This window comes from Apis mellifera, linkage group LG7 (assembly GCF_003254395.2).
Source record: "Apis mellifera strain DH4 linkage group LG7, Amel_HAv3.1, whole genome shotgun sequence".
NCBI classification, from domain to species: Eukaryota; Metazoa; Arthropoda; class Insecta; order Hymenoptera; family Apidae; genus Apis; species Apis mellifera.
Window position 1 is genome coordinate 8,604,293 of NC_037644.1, and position 20,231 is coordinate 8,624,523.

Sequence of the window (20,231 nt, forward strand, 5' to 3'; positions counted from 1 at the left end):
AAACATGTATATTCAAAGCGTTATGCCGTTATATATCCTTGAAACTTCACAAGTATAAAGAAAATAATGAAAAGATTATATAAATTATATTTGACGCGCTGTTAACAAATTAATAAGCAAAATTATTTGAAGTAATAATAAAGTATAATATATTTTTCTCTTTGAATAATTATATTCAATAAAATTTTTTTTATATTTCAAATTTAATTTTTATATTTAAAATTTAATTCAAATTTAATATTTCAAATTTAATAATTATATTCAATAAAATTTTTTCATATTTCAAATTTAATTCGAAAGACGATAAAGGGGAAATAAATAATTGCAATATATTATAAAAAAATTACTATAAAAATTTTGAAAAAAATTTTTAATGAGATGAATTCTAATGATGATATTGATTAAAAAATTAAGCGAATATTCAATTTATATACCATGAACAAGTTTCGAAGTTGCAAGATCCAAGAACGAAAACATTTTTGTGTACAAAGTGTAAAATCGTCCAACATGATATATATATATATATCATAAATTCAAGATAAATGTTAATTGCTACTTAATGTTTTGTTTCTTCATACTTTTGTGTTTCGAAAAATAATGAAATAAATTTCAATTTTATTCCGAGTAATAACAAACCCATCATATCAAGTAATGAAATATTATTAACTATTACGTTCGAACATATCTGTTTATTATTGATAATAGTTGTTTATCATTGAAATATTTTTCATTCAAAACTTTTTATTGAAATTTAATTTAATTTTTTTTCAATAAAAAATTAGAATTTTAATTTAATTTTAATTTGTTTTTTTTATCACAATAATTTTTATATTTTATTTTGAATTATTTACGTAATTAGTAAGATAAATTTTGTAACCTTTTCTATTGATTTAAATTGTATTAATTTATAAAATTATTTATAATTTAAAAACACTATAATGCACGTTAAATAAAAATACATAAAATTCTTTTGCAAAGAATTAATCTTAAAATAAAAATAAAATTAATTAAGAGTATTAAAAAGAATAAATTTAACTAAATATAAAAAAAATATTTTTGCATATGAATCATTATAATAAATATTACTTATATGTATTATAAAACGATTCTCTCAAAAGACTAAGAATATTTTGTTTTATTTTAAGATCTTATTTAATAATGCCTTTTGATAAAATGAAACATTAACGTCGTTCATCTCATAAAAGAATACGTGCAATATAATCAGAATAAGAACACTGCGTACGACACACTCATGATTCATCTTATTCTTGCGTATTTGCGACTCTTGTATTAAATGATTATAAGAATTAAAGAGAAAGCATAATCATACAAATTCTAATGAAAAGTGACAAAAATAAAATGAGTTACACATATTATGTACATATTTAATTCCTTTTTATAACATTTTTTTTGAAATATGACGTTGAATAACATGATTTATCAGATCATACATAAGATTACATAGACAGATCTTTTTAGATGAGTTTGATAATTTTTATAATTCGATATTTACCAATAAAATTGAATAAAATATATGTTATTTGTATCAATAAGCAATTTCATAATTTATAAATATACAATTTTTCACAATTTTAACTGAACAATTTGCATTTATGTAACAAAAAAAATTGAATAAAAATTTATGAGTATTTAAGATTCTACAGATAACAATAATAAATTTCAAAAATAGTTTTTTTTATAGTAAAACCAAGATCATTTTCTAAATGAAATCATATTTATATATTTTTTTTTTATTATATTTTAAAAGATATTAAGATGAATTCAAAAAAGATATTATATAATATTTTGATTAACATAATACAAGATTTATAATAATGAAAATAATAATGCTTTTCAAGCTCAGATTATTTGTGAATAATTTAAATTTGAAAACAGTTATTATTTAATAATGCTCTATATGATATAATATAATTGAATATTAAATGTAAAAAAATGATATTTTATTTTGATACATATTCAAAATGTCTTTCCTAATAAAATATTTTGTTCCTTTGTAGAAGTTTCAAATTTTACTGTATATTATATTACATAATAAACTGAATACATAACTCTATACTATAATAAATTAATTTCAATATTATTGATTGTAAATATTTTCTCAAAAAATCAAATGAAAATCAATCAGAAGAATGTTCATTGTTTATATTAATAATTTAATTTTGAAATATATTTTTAGTTAATACTATTGTATAATAAAATAAGGAAAAATGATCCTATTAAAAATGACATTAATGATTCTTTTGTTATACAATCACAAATAATTGAAAAATTATATAATGTTATGTATTAATCACGTTAAATAGAATATTCTGCACATAATTTCAATGAATTATTATATAATTCTATTTAATGTAAATTGTTTTGAAAATAGTTTTCCAGATTTACGGTTCAAATTGTACAAATCGTTATTGGCTTCATCTATAGACGAGAGATATCTCTCCTTATGCAATCTTGTTCATACGACACTTTAAAGTATGGTTACAGTGGATACGTTTTCTGACTATTTGTTATCCTAACGATTGCTGCGCTTGAAATATTTATAGGATAAATTCACGGAATATCTGAAAAACGAATCGCATAACCACTCTCATAAAAACCTATTTATTTGATTCTTTTGACGAAGTAAGAACGTTAAATCGTTAGAAAACACACTTACTGTAAATGCAACTTTAAGCCTCTTTCACACGGCAATACTATTATCGTCCTATTTATATGATAAATACCAATTGCATATACAAATTCAAAGAGAATCTTTCAAACGATCGCTATCTAAACTTATTGAGTTTGTATATAGGACACAGTATCCATCATAAATATCAAAAGATATTTATGTTGCCGTGTGAAAAAGACCTTAAGACAAGGAAAGGAATGTCATTTCATGCAAGAAGAAAGTTAACGAGGAAATATATATCTTAATCTTCCTTTTGATACGCTCTCGAATAATGAATAATCATTTAGAGAAGTAGCATATTATAACTAAACTAAAATATTTTACACGCAATGATACATTTAAAAAAAAAAAAAAAATGAAGAATATACGATAAAAATTAATTCAAAAGTAAAAAAATCATAATAAATGATATCATCGCAAAAAGCTTAGATAAAAAGATAAGCGAATTAATAAAGAATATTAAAACAATGATATGATTGCATCATTGTTCGTAAAAAGGAAGGAAACTCTTTCTTCTTTTTTTTTTTTTTTTTTCTTTTTGCTTTTTCCGACTGGTAACCAAGGGCAATAGCATAATCGGCAAGGCCACGCAATAAAGATGATTAGTCTTTGGGATGCGAGTACTTTTCTTGTTTCCTTAAATGGCGTCTACATAATGAGTCATCAGCCGCGTTATTTTCATGCCAATTGACGTAACAGACTCGCGGCTGGAGCAAACAAAAGTAGTTTCCCTTCTCTTAAAGCAGAATGCACACAATCTGTGCGTGCACTCTCTTTTTCTTTCCTTTTCCATTCTTATCAAACACTGTAAAACACTGATGATAAGCGGTGAAGCTACTAAAACTCCTAAAGAACAGTCAACGACATCACCTCGTGTTGCACCGCTATTTATACTTGGCGCTTTAAAAGGCAAACGTCATCGGCAGGTATATCGCGAAGATAAGCTGAGAATTCACAGAAGCTAACATCTTTTCGAGGAAATCTAATTTCTTAGTAATATATTTACGTTAAAATTATAGATTGACAGTTTTATAGAAAAATTATATATTGATTATAGATCAAACCGTGGACAATATAAATACATAATATAGAAAAATTAAGTAAAATATGGTATATAATTTGATACAAGGATATAATTGAGGATTTTTCAATAAAAAAAATTTTATGGTTTGAAAGTTTTATAGTTTTTGAATTATTGCCATCTAAAAAAATATTCTATATCATGATGTAGCTACCAGATATGGATGAGATCTCAATAAAAAAGCAATTTAATATAATTTTATATAATACACAAGTCTATTTATCTCATTTAATAAAAATATCTTTAATTGGAAAAAAAACAATAAATTACTAAATTAATTATGTTTTGTTTATTATTATAAGTGATTTTTAAAAAATTTTTCTTAACGTTAAATCATAAAGCAATAATTTTACCGTTAATCTTTTTAATTTCTTTAAAATTATTACAAATTATTTGTTATGAACTATTCTCATCTATTTGTAAGATTTTATCGATATTGATAAAAAAAATAATACTTGATTTATTTAACTTGAAGAACATGATTATTTTTTATTTGATACTATTATTTTTTTTGATGTTATTATAATCTTTTGAAAATTTCTTTCCATAAAATGCATTTAATCTTGATAAAGAAAAAAAAATATTGAAAATTATCTAACACAACCAAACAATTAATCCTTTTTTATGAGTTTATTTAAATAATCAAATTTGGTCAAAAAATAATTTATAATTTAATAAACAATTGAAAAGCTCTATAGAAAAAAGCATTTCAATTTTATATATATTTTATATATTTTAATATATATCAATTTTTTTTTGTTTCATATTGTCAAATTTAATATTATTTTTCTATTTTTTAATATAGAATTTTGTAATATCATAAATAGAATTATATTAAAACTTTTTGATAATCGACTTCCTTGAAGACATAATAAATTTTATTTGCTATTATTCACAATCAATTTAAAAAGATAATAAGATATTTAAAAAAGATAATAAAGTTGAATTAAATGAATTTTGTAACTAAAATTTAATAATTAAAATTTAAAATTATAATTTTTTAATTAAATTGTCACTATAATTAATAAGCAAATTATTTTTCCAAAAAATTTCTCCTATATTATCTCTAAATATTATTAGAGATAGATTATACATGTTGTTACATTAACATAAATATTGAAAATTTATAGATGCGGATATAGAAGTGCTTGGATAAGATGATTTATTTTCAACAATTGCTTTAGAAAGAATTTGCGTATACAATATACATAATTCAATAGACATAATTTATTCTTCGTTATATTAAGCAATATTAAGCATATTAATTTAAATAAGAAAAGTTTTACTGTAATTTCCTCTATGTTCTTTTTACTGTTTTATTTATATTTTTTTTATCTTATTATCAATATAAATTTTTAATTGTATCTATCTATTCTATATTTATATATTTCATTTTTAATCAATTTAATTGTTTTCAAATATTAAAATATTTATAATCAAATATTAATAGAAAAATATTTTTAATAAAAAATTAAATTCTATATTATATAAATCTAACTTATAAAATAATTAATTATTTCAAATAATACTTTTAATAATACTTTTAATATCTGAGTTTTCTCTCAATATCATTTCATAGATTATATTAATATAAAAAACAAAAAAATAACAATAAAACTTCAAGAAAATATCTTGTATCATAATCATTATAAAGATAAATCTTGAGATAATAATTAAAAAATTACTTGAAATATTAAAAGACAATATATATATATAATATAATAATAATAAAAAATTAAATACTAACTACTATAATATAATAAAAAAAATATTCAAAAAACTATTTTCTACCACAATTACATTTCTACACGAACATATTTTGAATTAATAATTAATTTTATACAAGATAAATATTTAATTTTACGAGAAGAAATAACATCGAAACAATAACGGTACCTTCGTCAACTTAGCTAAACGTTCTATCATCAAAGAAGTTTGAGAAACGGTGACCTATTTGCCTTTCCTACCATCTCTCTCTCTCTCTCTCTCTCTCTCTCTCTCTCTCTCTCTCTCTCTCTCTCTCTGTCTCGTTCTTTCTGTCTCCATCCGAATCCTTGTTTCATTTTCACATCGAAGAATCTCGGAACGTGAGAAAACCAAGTCCCTTCTTTCCCGCCGCTTACCAGGTCATCTTCAAACTCGTCGTCATCGGTATCCGAGTCCGAGCGACCTCTCAGCTTTCGAACTTTCTTTTTCACCTCTTTCTTCACCACCCTCGTTATCACATTTTCCGGCTGCATGCAATCATTCGTCGGTTGTTAAAGAAAATCTCTATCAAAAGTATACCAATCAACTCAACCGGACGCTGACTAGCTTAACTATCTCTCTATGTACTGGGATATCTCGCCTACCGATTTGATAAATTAGCGATACATTCGTCATTTTTTTTAATTCTTATTATTATGACTATATAGATATTTCAACAAGATTCAGTCAGTCGGTATATAAAAAAAGAAAATTTAAAAAAAAAAAATTAAATAATTTTAATTTTTTAATTTGTATTTATATTTTATATATTTATTTTATATACTTGATCATTGGAAATATTTTGAAGATTTTGAGAAATAAAAAAATACATTGTATAAAAAATGTACAATATATTTTTTTTAGAATTTTTAAGATTCTTCTCTGATTTAGAGGATTTGTTTCTCCGATTTTCAACGAATATCATATTTGTATTTCTAATGAATATTCAAATTTAATTTCTCTCTCTTAATTTAATAAATATAACTTACTTTTACAATTGAAAAAATTTTTAACTAATAAATTTCATAATTTTTCAGCAATTATCAAGAATAATTAAATAAAAAATAAAAAAAAATAAATAAATAAAAAATTATAAAATAAAAGTTTAATATTTGATGTTATAACTATCTCAATGTTAAATATAAAGTTCATTTATGTATTTGAATTTTTAAAATTTAGTTTTTAATAAAATATTCATTGAATCTAAAAATGTATCGCTTTTTTCTTTTCTATGCATAATCAAAATATTTAATATAGTCATATAATTTTTCTATTATACTATGACTTCTACAAATTCAACTTAAAATAAGATTACATATAACTTTCATTTATATATATACACATTCATTTATGTATATCAATGTACTACAATGAAGATATTCATTGTTATTTACAATTGCAGATAACATAATTACATTATCTAATCTTCATTTTTGTTGTTAATTGAAAAAATAAATATAAACTCAAAATATTTTTTAAATACAATTCTAAAATATCATTAATTTAGAATTTGAATTAAATTTCAAAGATAAAATTCAAAATCAAATGATTATTTAATAAGTAAAATAAAAAAAATTACAATCCAAACCTAATATCTTTCAATTTTTCTAGTGATACTACAAAATAATTATAAATAATTATTGATTTTAATTTATTAATTAAGCCATTAATAACTACTCAATGCAAACTTCAATGTTCGCAATAAAATTATAAAAATATATTTTTTTACAAAATAAAACGCGGATGTAATTGCGCGTAATTAATCATATTCAATTAAGTCTACATAAAACATAGAGGAAAATTACGATTCCACAGATGAAAAATTTAGAGATTATTAACAAACGGATCTTATATTGTAAAAGATAATTTTATGTAATAGATGCATTATAAACGGTTTTTCCAATCTCGAACTTTTCTCAGAAAATCATTATCCATTGCATATGTTTCTATATGTCGAATCAAATCGAATTTCACCTGGCGACCACATGTCGTTCTACAAGTTTCTAATTTTCCTACTGGAAATTACATATATGTATCCTGTTCTAGGAATGAAAACAAGGAAAAAAAAACGATGATTCGAAATGCTATAGTCGCCTAAAATTGATTATATTTAGTTGGTTCGCAAAAATGTTGAAAGAAAAGACGACAAGGAGACAATAAAGATATACTACGACTGTGTCAAGGTGAAGGCGCGTCTCATCAACCACTTGGTGAAAGCAAATGGAACATCCATTTGATTGTAACTGTTCTTTCAAATCATGTGTTGGAAATCTAAATACTAAATTCTATTTAAAAAAAAAAATCCAAATTTGTATGCAAATCTATTATTTTTATCAATATAAAGAAAAATAAATCTATATAAAAATTGCTTTCAAATTTCTTTTCTCTAAATATAAGATGTATATTTTATTATAGATTTTACGTATTTTTTCATATTGTATTCATTTTATATATTTTTATATTTTTAAATTTTTCATAAATATATAAATATCAATCAAATAATATTTTCTAAATAAATTATCGAAAAAATCATTTTTCATAATTACTTTCTTAAATATACATATAAATCTTTAAATCTTTTAAAAATTAATTATTAAAATGTGAATCATAAAATATCTCGAGTTGAAAAATATTTTGCATACAATAATTATATTTTACAAAGAAAAATGCATATATTTTTATATCAAAATCTAAAATATAATAAAATATATTTTTTTAGATAATTGAAAATTTAAATTGAAAATAAAAATTTCAAAAATTTTAATTTGAATATTTTTTCTATCTATTATTGAAATTTATGATAAAATGACATGAATAGTTCGATCAGTTTGAATTTTAATTTATATGCAAAAATTAAAAAAGTTATTTATGTGAAATAATTTTTAAAAAAATATTTTTGGTTATTTTTGATTTAATTTTTATGAACTAATATAAAATTATTAATATATTATAATGATTAAACAATTAACCTAATCATATATTCGGTGCAAAAAAAATATAAAATTATTTATGAACTATATATTATAAAAAATAAAAATATTTCTTTTTATTAAAAAAAATTAAAATTATCGAATGATGTTATAAGGATCAACTGTAAAGTTGAACGTATGGTCATACATAGCGAGCCTACAAAAGTCGATGACATCAGCATCCGCCGTCACATCTCTACCTAGGTCACTTTTTTATCATGATGACAAATTTCTAAATCTAATCTTTATCAATTGTATTTAAAAAAAAATGATAAGTAAATTATATTTTATATATATAATAAAATATATAATAGTTAAATAATTTATTTTATGAAAATTTATTAATTTAAAATCGTGAAAGTAATTATATTATATTTCTAAATAATAATAGTATATCTATTATTATCTATACGAAGCAATAAATATTTAGCATTTATGCTATACAGAATATGTTTCACATTAAAGCAACTACAAAAGCTTTCATATATTTACAAATTTAATTCAATTTTATATAAAAGAGAGCTATTGTAAACAAATATAGAAAATAAGTAATAATTATTGCAATAAATAACCAGTCATCCTACCTTCTTGTATAATTTTATCCACGTTAAATCACCCTTATTGTCCGTGTACTGAAGTCCGAAAAACCACACCTCACGCAATCCGATCGTTTTTACAACTTGATCAAAGAGTTGTTTTCCTGTGGTCGTCTGCTGGATCGCGAACTCCAGTTCGGCGTCCATCGTTGTCACCCTCACATTCATCTTCACATATAAGAAAAGAAACAAGAATAAGAAATGTAAAGTTTAAAATAAATAATATTATTCGATAGAGAAAAGGACGCCACTTTTAATTCTTTTCGTTATATAGAATATAAATTTTTTTTTTAAAAACGAATAAAAATTTAATAAGAACATTAAAAATTATGATTTTAAATTATATTCTTTTGAAAATATCATTTAAAATAAATTTGAAAAAATCAGAACAGAATAACGCTTACCATTTTAGCACCAGCAACCATGGCTACGATGATACGAGAACGTAAACGCAAATTCAAATGAGATCAAAACCGTTAAAACGATCTATGTCGATAAATGCTTACTTATTGCAGGTCAGAACACGAATAATTCGAATAGTGCACTGTAATTTATAGATGTATTGATCAAATTAGATAAACACTGAATATCACAAAACTTAACCGTTCAACTGTCGACTTATGCCGGTCTCAAGTCATACAATGAGCTAAGGGGCAAGTGCAGTCGGCAGCGTCTTTCCCCCCACTTTTCTCCTTTAAAGCAGTGCATCGTTGTTCTTCTCTTTTCGAATCATAGGTAGAATTTGTAAGAGAAAGGGAGAAGAACGAAAATGATCACGTGAGGAAGCCGGTGCGCGTAGCCATAGCCAATCAGCGTTTAGTTAAAATACCGGGTGTACAAAAGGAATTAACTTTTCAATAACGGTTTATATTCATATATGGAGTTGACATAAATGAAATTTTTAAAAAATTATAAAATACTATAAAATACTATAAAATACTATAAAATAATTACTTAAATATCTATATAATATGTAATTTATAAATTTAATATTTTAGTTTAATTATTTTTTCTCATATATAATATAATAATTATAAAATAATTATTATAATTTACAATTGATATATATAAAACTATATTAGAATATTACTCTAGATATTATTCTATTATTATTCATTATCTATTATCTATATATGTTATACACTCTATTCTTCTTTTGATTACATTTTTTTTATTTTTGTGTAATTACTGAAAATTAAATTTATTAAAATTTCGTATTCAAATTAATATATTTATTCATTTATAAATTTTATTATTTTTGTATATATACTCTATATATACTCTATATAACTATATTATATGTAATATACATTAAATAATTTAACTAATTTTAACTTTTAAGAATAATTTTTTATTCCTATAAATTACACAAAATTATACAAAATTATATTTGTTATTGTGTATTTTTAACACAAAATAAAATTTAAAATAAAACTAATAAATATAATAATTTAATTTTTTTAAATAATTTGTTGCATTTCATAAAATATATATACATACCGTTTTCGGCATATTGGCACTTTTGTTTTTTCGTGTCAAACAACGAAAATGTAATCAATCTGTAACATAAATTAATTGTAATTATATAATAAAATATATATTAATAGTAAATTCTAAAATATTAAATCGATACAGAAAAAATAAAATTGAAAAAGCTAAAAACGATGTTCCAAAATATTATAAACTATAAATACTATATTTGAAAAAATGTCAAATATTTTTATATATTTTTTATATACTGCTTTTAAAATTTATTTTTATTCTTTTTTATAAAATGAATATTATTTTCAGTAATATTTTTACAATATTTTTTATAAAACTTTTTATATAAAATATATATTTAACTAGTTGCAAATAAATAATAGTAATTAATGGTAATTATTGATAATAATGAAAAATAATAAAATCATTACTAAAAATTAAATTTTCACAACTGATTAATTAGAATTTACTACAAAATTTCTTATCAACAAAAAAAGAAGTAGCACAGAACTGCATACAAGTCTCCATATTGGAAGAAGAGACAGGTTACAATGTAAATCCGCGTGACCGACATCCGCTCACAGCAAGGAGTGCCTGCGCACTGTGTCTAGCATTCCCCTTTTATCTAGGACTACTACGTTCGTTGAACCATTGATATCTCCTAACTTTTTGTTAATACCGGTAAAAAAGCTCTGCACGATGTATATGTCCAACTTTTCACGAAACATAGAGATAGAAAGTATCTATTAATAAAGTTTCCATTTCCGACTACTGCGTTCGAAGTCCAAAATACTCATCACAAAATCTCTGTTTATGTGAATGGCTAAAGCAGCTTTCGCGAATACTGCACAAATTTAATATTTTTATTTTAACTTTAAGCATAATTTTATAAAAAAAAAAAATTAATTAAATGTATATGATCAAATTTAAAATATTTGTATGAAAAAAAAAATTTTTTTAAAATATGTAAAAATCTTATACATTAAAAATGTTCACATAAAATGATGAATACAAGGAAAATGTTATGACGAAAAATCACTTTCAAGGTTGCTCATTAACGCGAAATATATACAATTTTAGTAATATATATAGTAATTTATAGTAATATATAGTAAATAGTAATTTACACAAAGGTTATATACCTTTATTTCATAAACATTGAATACATTTGTCATAATTTACGTAAAATCAAAATAATTTTATATGTATATTAACATAACATACAAGGCAAAGTTTAAATAAGATATCAAAATATTAATTAATTAATAAAAAAAATTATAGGAAAAAAACTTTTGCATACTTATATATTGTGTAAAGTAGTGTAGCTAATTGCTGAGGTTAGCTAGAAATGCGTAGGATTAACAGAAACGTAAGCTTCTGTATTCTATCGTCTCATTTTACTTTAAAGGAAAAAATGATTGCTAAACAATATATGAGATTAGATATTTTATATTGAAACTATAATTTATATATCGGTAATTGTAACATTGAATTATTTGAATATTTTATTTTATAATGAATAATTATTTATCTACATTTACAGAATCTTTATTTTCATGACGTGTTTACTGCATGGTCCTTCATACGAAAAAAAGGGATGTGGTATGTCACCTTCAATAAATAAAATTATAAGGCAAATATGTTTGCGAAACTATTATATAAATATAATACGTAAAATTGAAATGTCAGTCATGAATGAGAAATGTATTCATATTAGAAATTATTCAAGGCTATTATCAGATAACTTATAATTTAAAGAAATAACCTATATATATAGTTAATAAGCAAAAAATTTTCAAAAAAAAATGAAAAGCAAATATATCTACTATTATAAAAATATTAATATTGAGACATGTGATATTTTGAAGATAATTAAAAAACAATCTATTCTAAAATTTATATAAAATGTGTATCTACTTAATATACTGAATTAGAATTCAGTATATAAAACTTACATTATTGTGATTATGAGATATAAATTCTACGATACATGTGCCACACATTCACAGTAGGCCAGTGGCACTTGCACTTGCACTATGCCCGTTAAAGAAAATGACAGGAAATTGTACGATCCACACCCAAAAATCTCGTCACGTTCGGACAATACTGACACCTCACTGATAATATGGCTGCCGCCTGCCCACCCGCTCGCTTAATTTTCTTAAAAAGGAGGGATAAATCACGAACTATGTATATGAGATAGATGAAATCCACTATAAAATAATAATTCAATACTAAATACAATCAAAGAATATATAACATTTTTTTCCTAAATTTTTTAATATATAATTTTATATTTAATATTTGTATTTTTATTTTTATTAAATTATTTATTTTTAATTTTAATATATTATAACTTTTTCAATTTCAAAATTTTTTATTAAAAATTTACTAGATCATAACAGAAAGAGTATTATATATATTCTTCATATTTAAAATTAAATTGCAATATTTCATAAATATAAATTTTATCGTGTACATATAAAATTTTATAATTTATTATTTACTTTTATTTTAATGTTTATAAAAAATAATTTATATAAAAATAATTAATGTTAAATTATATGCATTTATATTTGTAAAGTAAAAAATTACTATATAATTGTTGTTTTTAAATATAATATATAAATATTTTTTTGCATTTTTATTAATATTAAAAATATCATTATTCATTCTTTATTATTTCTTTATTATTTCTTTTATGTATTAAATGAATATTTTTATAAATTTTATTATTATTTATAAATTTAATGCTCTGTTTTAATATTGTATATCAAATTTTTACATTCTTAAAATTGTGATCTTATGGTAATGAATGTTCGTAAGAATGAAGATTTTTTTTATATTTACAAATAAATTATAGTACATTCTAAGTTTCTAGTATTTATATTTAAGTGTTGAAACACTGTATTCACAAGAAATGTAAGTAAATGGTAAAATTATGATAGTAAAATTGTAATAGTGATAAATCATTTTACTATAATACTAAAATAAATTCTTATCGACTTACAAGTGAAATTTGCTGCATTTCACTTTCTTCTTCATTCCTTCATTTTTAATTTGTTATTTTTTAAATCCATTAAATACCATCATAATCTAAACTATTTAATATCAAATATCTTTCATTTCTCTTAACCTAATTTGATAAAATTCTGCTTATGACAAGAAAAACAGGTACAATAAAGTTTAATGTAATATTGATTTTAACTTAATATATATTTGCACAATCATCTTTAATGCAAATTAAATTTTTTCAGATTTCAGTTAGAGACGATAAATTGAAATATTTATCTCTAAATTGAATTTTATATATAATTTAATTTTATTCATCTTTTTACTCTAAAAAACAAAATTTTAAATGATGATAATGACATATCTTTTTTAAAGAAATATAATATCAAAATAATGTTTTTATTATAAATATTGTGTATTTAAAGTTTTAAATAAGAAAAAATAAGAGAATTTAAAAGAAAATGTGTTATTTTTAGGATGTACCACATGTTTTTCATAAATAGCATATCCCATCCACACTTCTGATGCTTTCAGTATGAGAGAAATAGAAAAATATGGTTAGTTACTAATACCTGCTTTCTCCCAAATATTATCATAAACATTAATTATTATTTTTTTATTATTTCCAATATAATATTACAAAAAGTATGTATATATAAGCATGCATATCATTTATTTTGAATCTATCAAATTCAGTTTCATTTTTTTTTTAAATTTCTATATTTTTATATTTCATATTATATATAAAACTATAGCATACAATGTAAATAATATAATTTTTGTTACATATAAAAAGATAATTGATTTAATCATAATATAATTCATTTGATTTTCGTTTAATTATTATACATAATATTATAATTAAATTTGTATTAATTATATGATATAAAAAAATTAGTTTAATAAGATATTAAAACAATTGAAAACAATTGAAAAAATTATCTTTTGATTATAAAAAGAATATATATATATAAATAATGAATTATTTTATTATTTACATTGATTATAATATATATAAAAAATATAAAAAATATATATAAAAATATTAAGCAAAGATATCTATTTTATATTATTATTTGTGTAGGCAAACTGGAATAAAAAGCGACGGTTGGCCAACGAGCCTGTTATAGCAGTGGAATATCCTTTACATAAAAAAAAAGATATGTTTTGTTGGGGTAGTACTATACATGGGGAATTGGGTTTGGGTGGTATAGAAGATGAAAATATTTTGATTCCCCGTGAACTTGATTTTAAAAAAGCTGCAGAAATACAGCAAAGTAAACTTACTTATAGAATCATATATTTATATATAAATATATATATATATATATTTTTATTTTATTATTTATATTTTTAAATAATTTTTCTTTATAGTTGCATGTGGTGAAAATTATACAGTAGTTATTACTCAAATTGGTGAAATATATTCATGTGGGAATAATGACTATGGACAACTTGGTCATGAAAAAGGAAGAAAAAGATTACGTAAGTAAAAAATATAAATAATCAAATTAAATTTATATTAAATTAAATTAATTCTATATTTAGAATTAATACCTGGATTGGATGCATTTGTATTCAAAAAAGCAGCTTGCGGAGCATATCATACTTTAGCAATAAATGAATGGGGACAATTATTTAGTTGGGGATCTAATACAGAAGGCCAACTAGGTAATTTGTAAATATTAAAAAGTTATTCATAGATATTGTATTTAAAAGTTCTTATTTATTATTTTTTATATTTTATAATTTTATTATAGGTTTAAATTCCAAAAATTTTATGGAATCTTCACCACGTATGGTAAAAACCTTAGGAACAAGTGTAGTGGTACAAATAGCTTGTGGAATGAAACATGCATTTGCATTAACAAATAATGGAGAATTATATAGTTGGGGTTCTAACAGTGAAGGACAACTTGGTTTAGGTACTGATACTAAATATGAAATAAAGCCTAAATTTATCAGTGCCTTTATTGGAATTCCTATTGCTTTTATTGCCTGTGGAGGATATCATAGCATAGCTATATCAAAATCAGGTACTATAAAGATATGAAATACATAAAAAGTTATTTTTATAATAATGAAAATTAAATTTTACTACAGGAGCTGTATTTGGATGGGGAAAAAATACATTTGGTCAATTAGGACTAAATGATACACAAGATAGAAATTTACCATGTCAGTTACAAACATTACAAAATGCAAAAATATGTTATGCAGCTTGTGGAGAAGAATTTTCTGTATTTTTAACAGTAGTAAGTATTTTCAGTTGAAAAAATAATTTTATCGATAATATCATTTAATATTTAAATTAGGATGGTGGAGTATTTACATGTGGTGCTGGAATGTATGGTCAATTAGGACATGGAAGCAATAGTAATGAAATTTTACCTCGTCAAGTGATGGAACTTATGGGTAGCACAGTTACACAAGTATGTTATACAAAAAAATAGTTTTAATATATCTTGTATCTATTAATATAACATGTTTATATTATTAAATATTTAATTTTAAGATTTCATGTGGTAAAAGACATACTTTGGCATTAGTACCATCAAGAGGTAGAGTTTATGCATGGGGTTTAGGTGGTGCAGGACAATTAGGTAATCATTCTACTCGAAGCGTAACAACTCCACAAGTAGTACATGGTCCATGGATTGCACCAAATGGTTCAACAATAATGGATGTTAATAAGCAATTTAATTCTCGTACAATTGGTTATATTGTTAAACATATTTTCACTGGTGGAGATCATTGTTTTGCCACAGTAATTTCACAGAATGTAAATATTTTTTTACAACTAGAAATAATAAAATACATATGAATATAATTTATTAATAGTAATAATAGTGTGTGTGTATATATATATATAAAATAATTATATTCAATTGCTTTCAGGATATTGTAAAACCAGATGACTGTAGAATACTAGAAAGCACTTCTCAAATTCTTACAATAACTGAAGATCAATTAATGGCATGTCAACGAGTTCCGCCAAATTCATCTATTGATCATGAACTTATGACGTGAGTAGAAAAGTTAGTACTTAAAGCTATTTTAGATGTATAGAATTCATTGAATTTTTTCAAATTTCTTTTTTCAAGTGATAATAAAAAATTATGATTTTGCTTTTTTTTATATACAAATAGTAATATAAATTATAAATTTTATGAATTAATATACTTATAGATATTTAGAAACTGTATTTAAAAGTTTGTCCTGTGTAACTGGATCATTCTTACTTAAAAATGATGCTCATTATGGATGTTCAAGTAAGCATCATGGGGTGGATCTTGATCAAGCTAGTAGATTATTTGGAATTATTAGAGAGTTGGATAACAAGACAATTCAAGAATTGGTATATAAGAAATATAGACTTTATGAAATATTATTATATTTGAAATTACAACAAATTTATTATTCTTTCCTCAGATATTTACTTGCATAACAGACAGTTTGATTCCTTCCTTTGTTAATTTATCATCTAAAATAATTTGTACGGAATCTTTAAGAATCTATTTAATATTACCTTTATATCATGGTTTTGTAAATCCTCTTAATTGTAATTCATTGCATAAGCCATTTTGCAAAGCTGTTTTAGCATTAAAGCCAGAGATTCTTAAAACTGTTACAAGTTGGTGGCTTAAGACACCACCCCATTATTTTGAGAGATTAGTTAGAGTTCATAAATCAGTCGTTTTACATTATGTAAAACAGTTTAAATCAAATAAGGTAATATTCAAGAGTTATTTATTTTATCATTATAAATAAATAATTAATACATCTTAAAAATTGTTATATAGGCTGTATCATGGGATGTGACATTACAAGTTATCTTAGATTCTTTACATTTATTAAATAAATTGAATAATGAAGGCGATGAAGGCAATAAAGTACCTTATTCTACATTTCATTTGCCAGAATTAATAGAACTTATAGATATAAGAACTGATTATATAAAATGGATTTCAGAAAAAGAATCTTTTTCTGTACGTTATGCATATAATACTTTCTTAATTTTCTTAATTTTCTTAATTTTTTATTATAATGTTTTCTTATTAAACTTTTGATCCTCTAAAAATTCTTTTAATCAAATATTTATAACTTATTTACATAATTACAATCTTTTTCAGTCTCAAAAAGTATTCTGTAATTATCCTTTTCTTCTTGATGCAAATGCTAAAATTATACTTCTTGAAACGGATCAAGCTATTCAGGTAAAATAGAAGTTTATATTAAATAAATTTATATATTTTTTATATTAAATTTGTTTATCTGTATTAGATGCAATCAGCAATGAATGAGGCAGCAACCCTAGCTGTAATGAATCAAATGTTTTTTGATCCATTTTCTATACCACATCATAATCAGTTTGTAATATTGAATGTTTCGCGGGAAAATATTGTAGCTGATACTTTGCGAGAATTGTCACAATATAATTCTAGTGACTTAAAAAAGCCTCTTCGAGTAAGTATTAGTACATCATTTTATTCTAAATATTTTATTTGTAACACACAACTGATAAAGTTACTTTATAAAGGTAAAATTTCATGGTGAAGAAGCAGAAGATGCAGGTGGAGTTAAAAAAGAATTCTTTATGCTATTACTAAGGGAAATTTTAGATCCTAAATATGGCATGTTTAAACAATATGAAGAAACTAGAATTATATGGTTTAGTGAAGATTCACTTGAAGATGAAAATATGTATTTTTTAATTGGAATCCTTTGTGGACTAGTTATCTATAATTTTATTATTATTGATTTGCCATTTCCATTAGCTTTATATAAGAAATTGTTACATGAACCAGTTGGTTTAATTGATATGAAAGATATGTCACCAGTACTTGCCAAGTAAATTATATTTTAATCATAAATATCTCTATATTATATTTTATACTTTATTATATCTTTCTTTCTTAATTTAAAATAAATTTATAAAATGAATTTTAACAAAATATATAATATATAATATTTTTAATAATTATTCAATATAATTAATATTATTTTAGAAGTATGCAAAATATATTAGATTATGAAGAAGCAGATTTTGAAGAAGTTTTTGGTTTACATTTTGAAATAGTTAGAGAAGTATTTGGTGAAAAGAAAATATATGAACTCATACCTGATGGTAGTAAAGTTCCTGTTACATGGAAAAATAAGTATGCATATTTTTTTAGTTCTTTGTTTTATGTTCTTATTTTAAATTTTATATTTTAATGAAATTATTTTTGTTTACAGAAAACAATTTGTTGATTTGTATGTAGATTATACATTAAATAAATCTGTAGATCCTCATTTTCAAGCATTTTATAAAGGTTTTCATAAAGTTTGTGGTGGTCGCGTATTGGAATTATTTCATAGTTATGAACTTATGGCTGTAGTAGTAGGAAATGAAGATTATGATTGGGAAGAGTTAGAAAAGAATGCAACATATAAAGAAGGATATACAAAAGATAATCCTACTATTATATTATTTTGGCAAGTATTTCGTGAACTTCCATTGGAAGAAAAGAAAAAATTCTTACTATTTTTAACAGGAAGTGATAGAATACCTATACAAGGCATGAAAGCAATCAAAGTAAGTCGTTTCGTATGTTTCATTTCATATTATTTAATGTAGTATTATAATATTTTTCATTTTAGATTACAATACAACCAATGAATGATGAACGTTTATTACCTGTTGCTCATACATGTTTTAATTTACTTGATCTTCCTCGATATCAAACTCGAGAAAGATTACGATATAAATTATTACAAGCAATTCAACAAACTCATGGCTTTTCATTAGTATAAACTTACTATTGTAATCATGCCATATATAACTTTATCTCAGGCTTAAATTGAAATTTTACTTATATTGAAAAATTATAAATCATTCTATATCTTTTTTTAGAGGCTATATATCTGAGTGGTTAAATGGAAAAATTTACATTATTGTTATTCTATTTTTCTACAATTTATTTAATCTAAATCTAATTAATAATATTTTGTAATCATGATTGTACAAGGAATAGATATATATTTCAAAATGTAAGCAACTGGTTCAAAAAATAACATGCAAATGTTATATTATGTTATTTAAATATTATTCAAATAGGATTTACTAAATTTTTAATTTTATAATTTTATTAATGCTTTATTTTAAATAAAATAGTATTTAAAATTATTATATTATATTTAGATTTCAAAAAAGAGATGAACTCAGGGAAAATTATTAGTAAATATGTAAAAAATATTTGTTAATAGTTTAATTTTTAAAAATTAAAAATATAATTAAATTATTTTAATTGTACTAATTATTTGATAAAAAAAACTTACACGACAGTGTTAAGAAGTTATTCTACTGTACATGACAAAAGCTTATTTAAATTATAAAAAAATGAAAATTATTATTAAAATTTATTTAAATAATTTATTGCTTTACTTTAGAATAAACATAATAAATAAATAAAAAAATATGATTTATTCTAAAACTGGATATCATTCTATAAATTGTATAAAATAATTTATACATTGTTAGTAAATAAACATTTCACAAAGCAAAACCAATATAACAACAACATATTTGTGAAGTAAAAAAATTTTATCTTATATTCATGTTGTATCTTGAAATAAATTTTATTAAAAAAAGAAAAATTATATTTAATAAT

At 22.1% G+C, this 20,231-nt stretch overlaps 2 protein-coding genes and 1 long non-coding RNA gene across 7 annotated transcripts in view; 2 read left to right on the forward strand and 1 right to left on the reverse strand.

Moving 5' to 3' along the window:
• The window catches only part of LOC412799 (moesin/ezrin/radixin homolog 1), a 29,119-nt gene extending 16,395 nt beyond the window's left edge, over positions 1-12,724 (reverse strand). Inside the window, exons 1-3 of one of the 3 annotated variants that reach the window (XM_006564261.3) lie at positions 12,522-12,724; positions 10,585-10,643; positions 9,073-9,252 (exon numbers count right to left, since the gene is read on the reverse strand). In XM_006564261.3, the coding sequence (XP_006564324.1) occupies positions 9,073-9,252; positions 10,585-10,596 (192 nt within the window). In that variant the 5' untranslated portion in view covers positions 10,597-10,643; positions 12,522-12,724. Of the gene's footprint in view, positions 1-9,072; positions 9,253-9,488; positions 9,730-10,584; positions 10,644-12,521 lie in introns of those variants that run through there. The other 2 variants (XM_006564258.3, XM_006564260.3) reach the window with 2 other exon arrangements.
• LOC113218888 lies at positions 2,632-7,809 on the forward strand. Its single transcript, XR_003304983.1, has 2 exons — positions 2,632-3,618; positions 7,566-7,809. It is a non-coding gene; the product is annotated as an uncharacterized LOC113218888 (long non-coding RNA).
• A 614-nt stretch (positions 12,725-13,338) lies between the features above and the next one.
• On the forward strand, positions 13,339-20,211 carry LOC411750 (probable E3 ubiquitin-protein ligase HERC4). Of its 3 annotated transcripts, XM_395217.7 has the most exons (19): positions 13,580-13,740; positions 14,055-14,135; positions 14,663-14,855; positions 14,953-15,063; positions 15,127-15,249; positions 15,339-15,614; positions 15,682-15,833; positions 15,894-16,010; positions 16,094-16,360; positions 16,477-16,604; positions 16,768-16,936; positions 17,011-17,310; positions 17,382-17,567; positions 17,712-17,795; positions 17,863-18,045; positions 18,119-18,429; positions 18,588-18,737; positions 18,817-19,156; positions 19,222-20,211. In XM_395217.7, exons 2-19 carry the CDS (start codon positions 14,133-14,135, stop codon positions 19,372-19,374), a joined length of 3,246 nt encoding a protein of 1,081 aa, XP_395217.4. In that variant the 5' UTR covers positions 13,580-13,740; positions 14,055-14,132; the 3' UTR covers positions 19,375-20,211. The 3 variants fall into 3 exon arrangements, with proteins under 3 accessions (XP_006564310.1, XP_395217.4, XP_026297383.1); XM_006564247.3 differs by lacking the exons at positions 13,580-13,740; positions 14,055-14,135 and adding an exon at positions 13,339-13,488; XM_026441598.1 differs by lacking the exon at positions 14,055-14,135 and having other exon boundaries at positions 13,584-13,740.
• The last annotated feature ends 20 nt before the right edge of the window (positions 20,212-20,231 follow it).

Coding starts and splice junctions, on each gene's coding strand:
- LOC411750 (XM_395217.7), top strand. Junction 15,250..15,338: donor TAATACAGAAGGCCAACTAG/GTAATTTGTAAA, acceptor ATTTTATTATAG/GTTTAAATTCCAAAAATTTT. Junction 16,011..16,093: donor TGGGTAGCACAGTTACACAA/GTATGTTATACA, acceptor TTTAATTTTAAG/ATTTCATGTGGTAAAAGACA.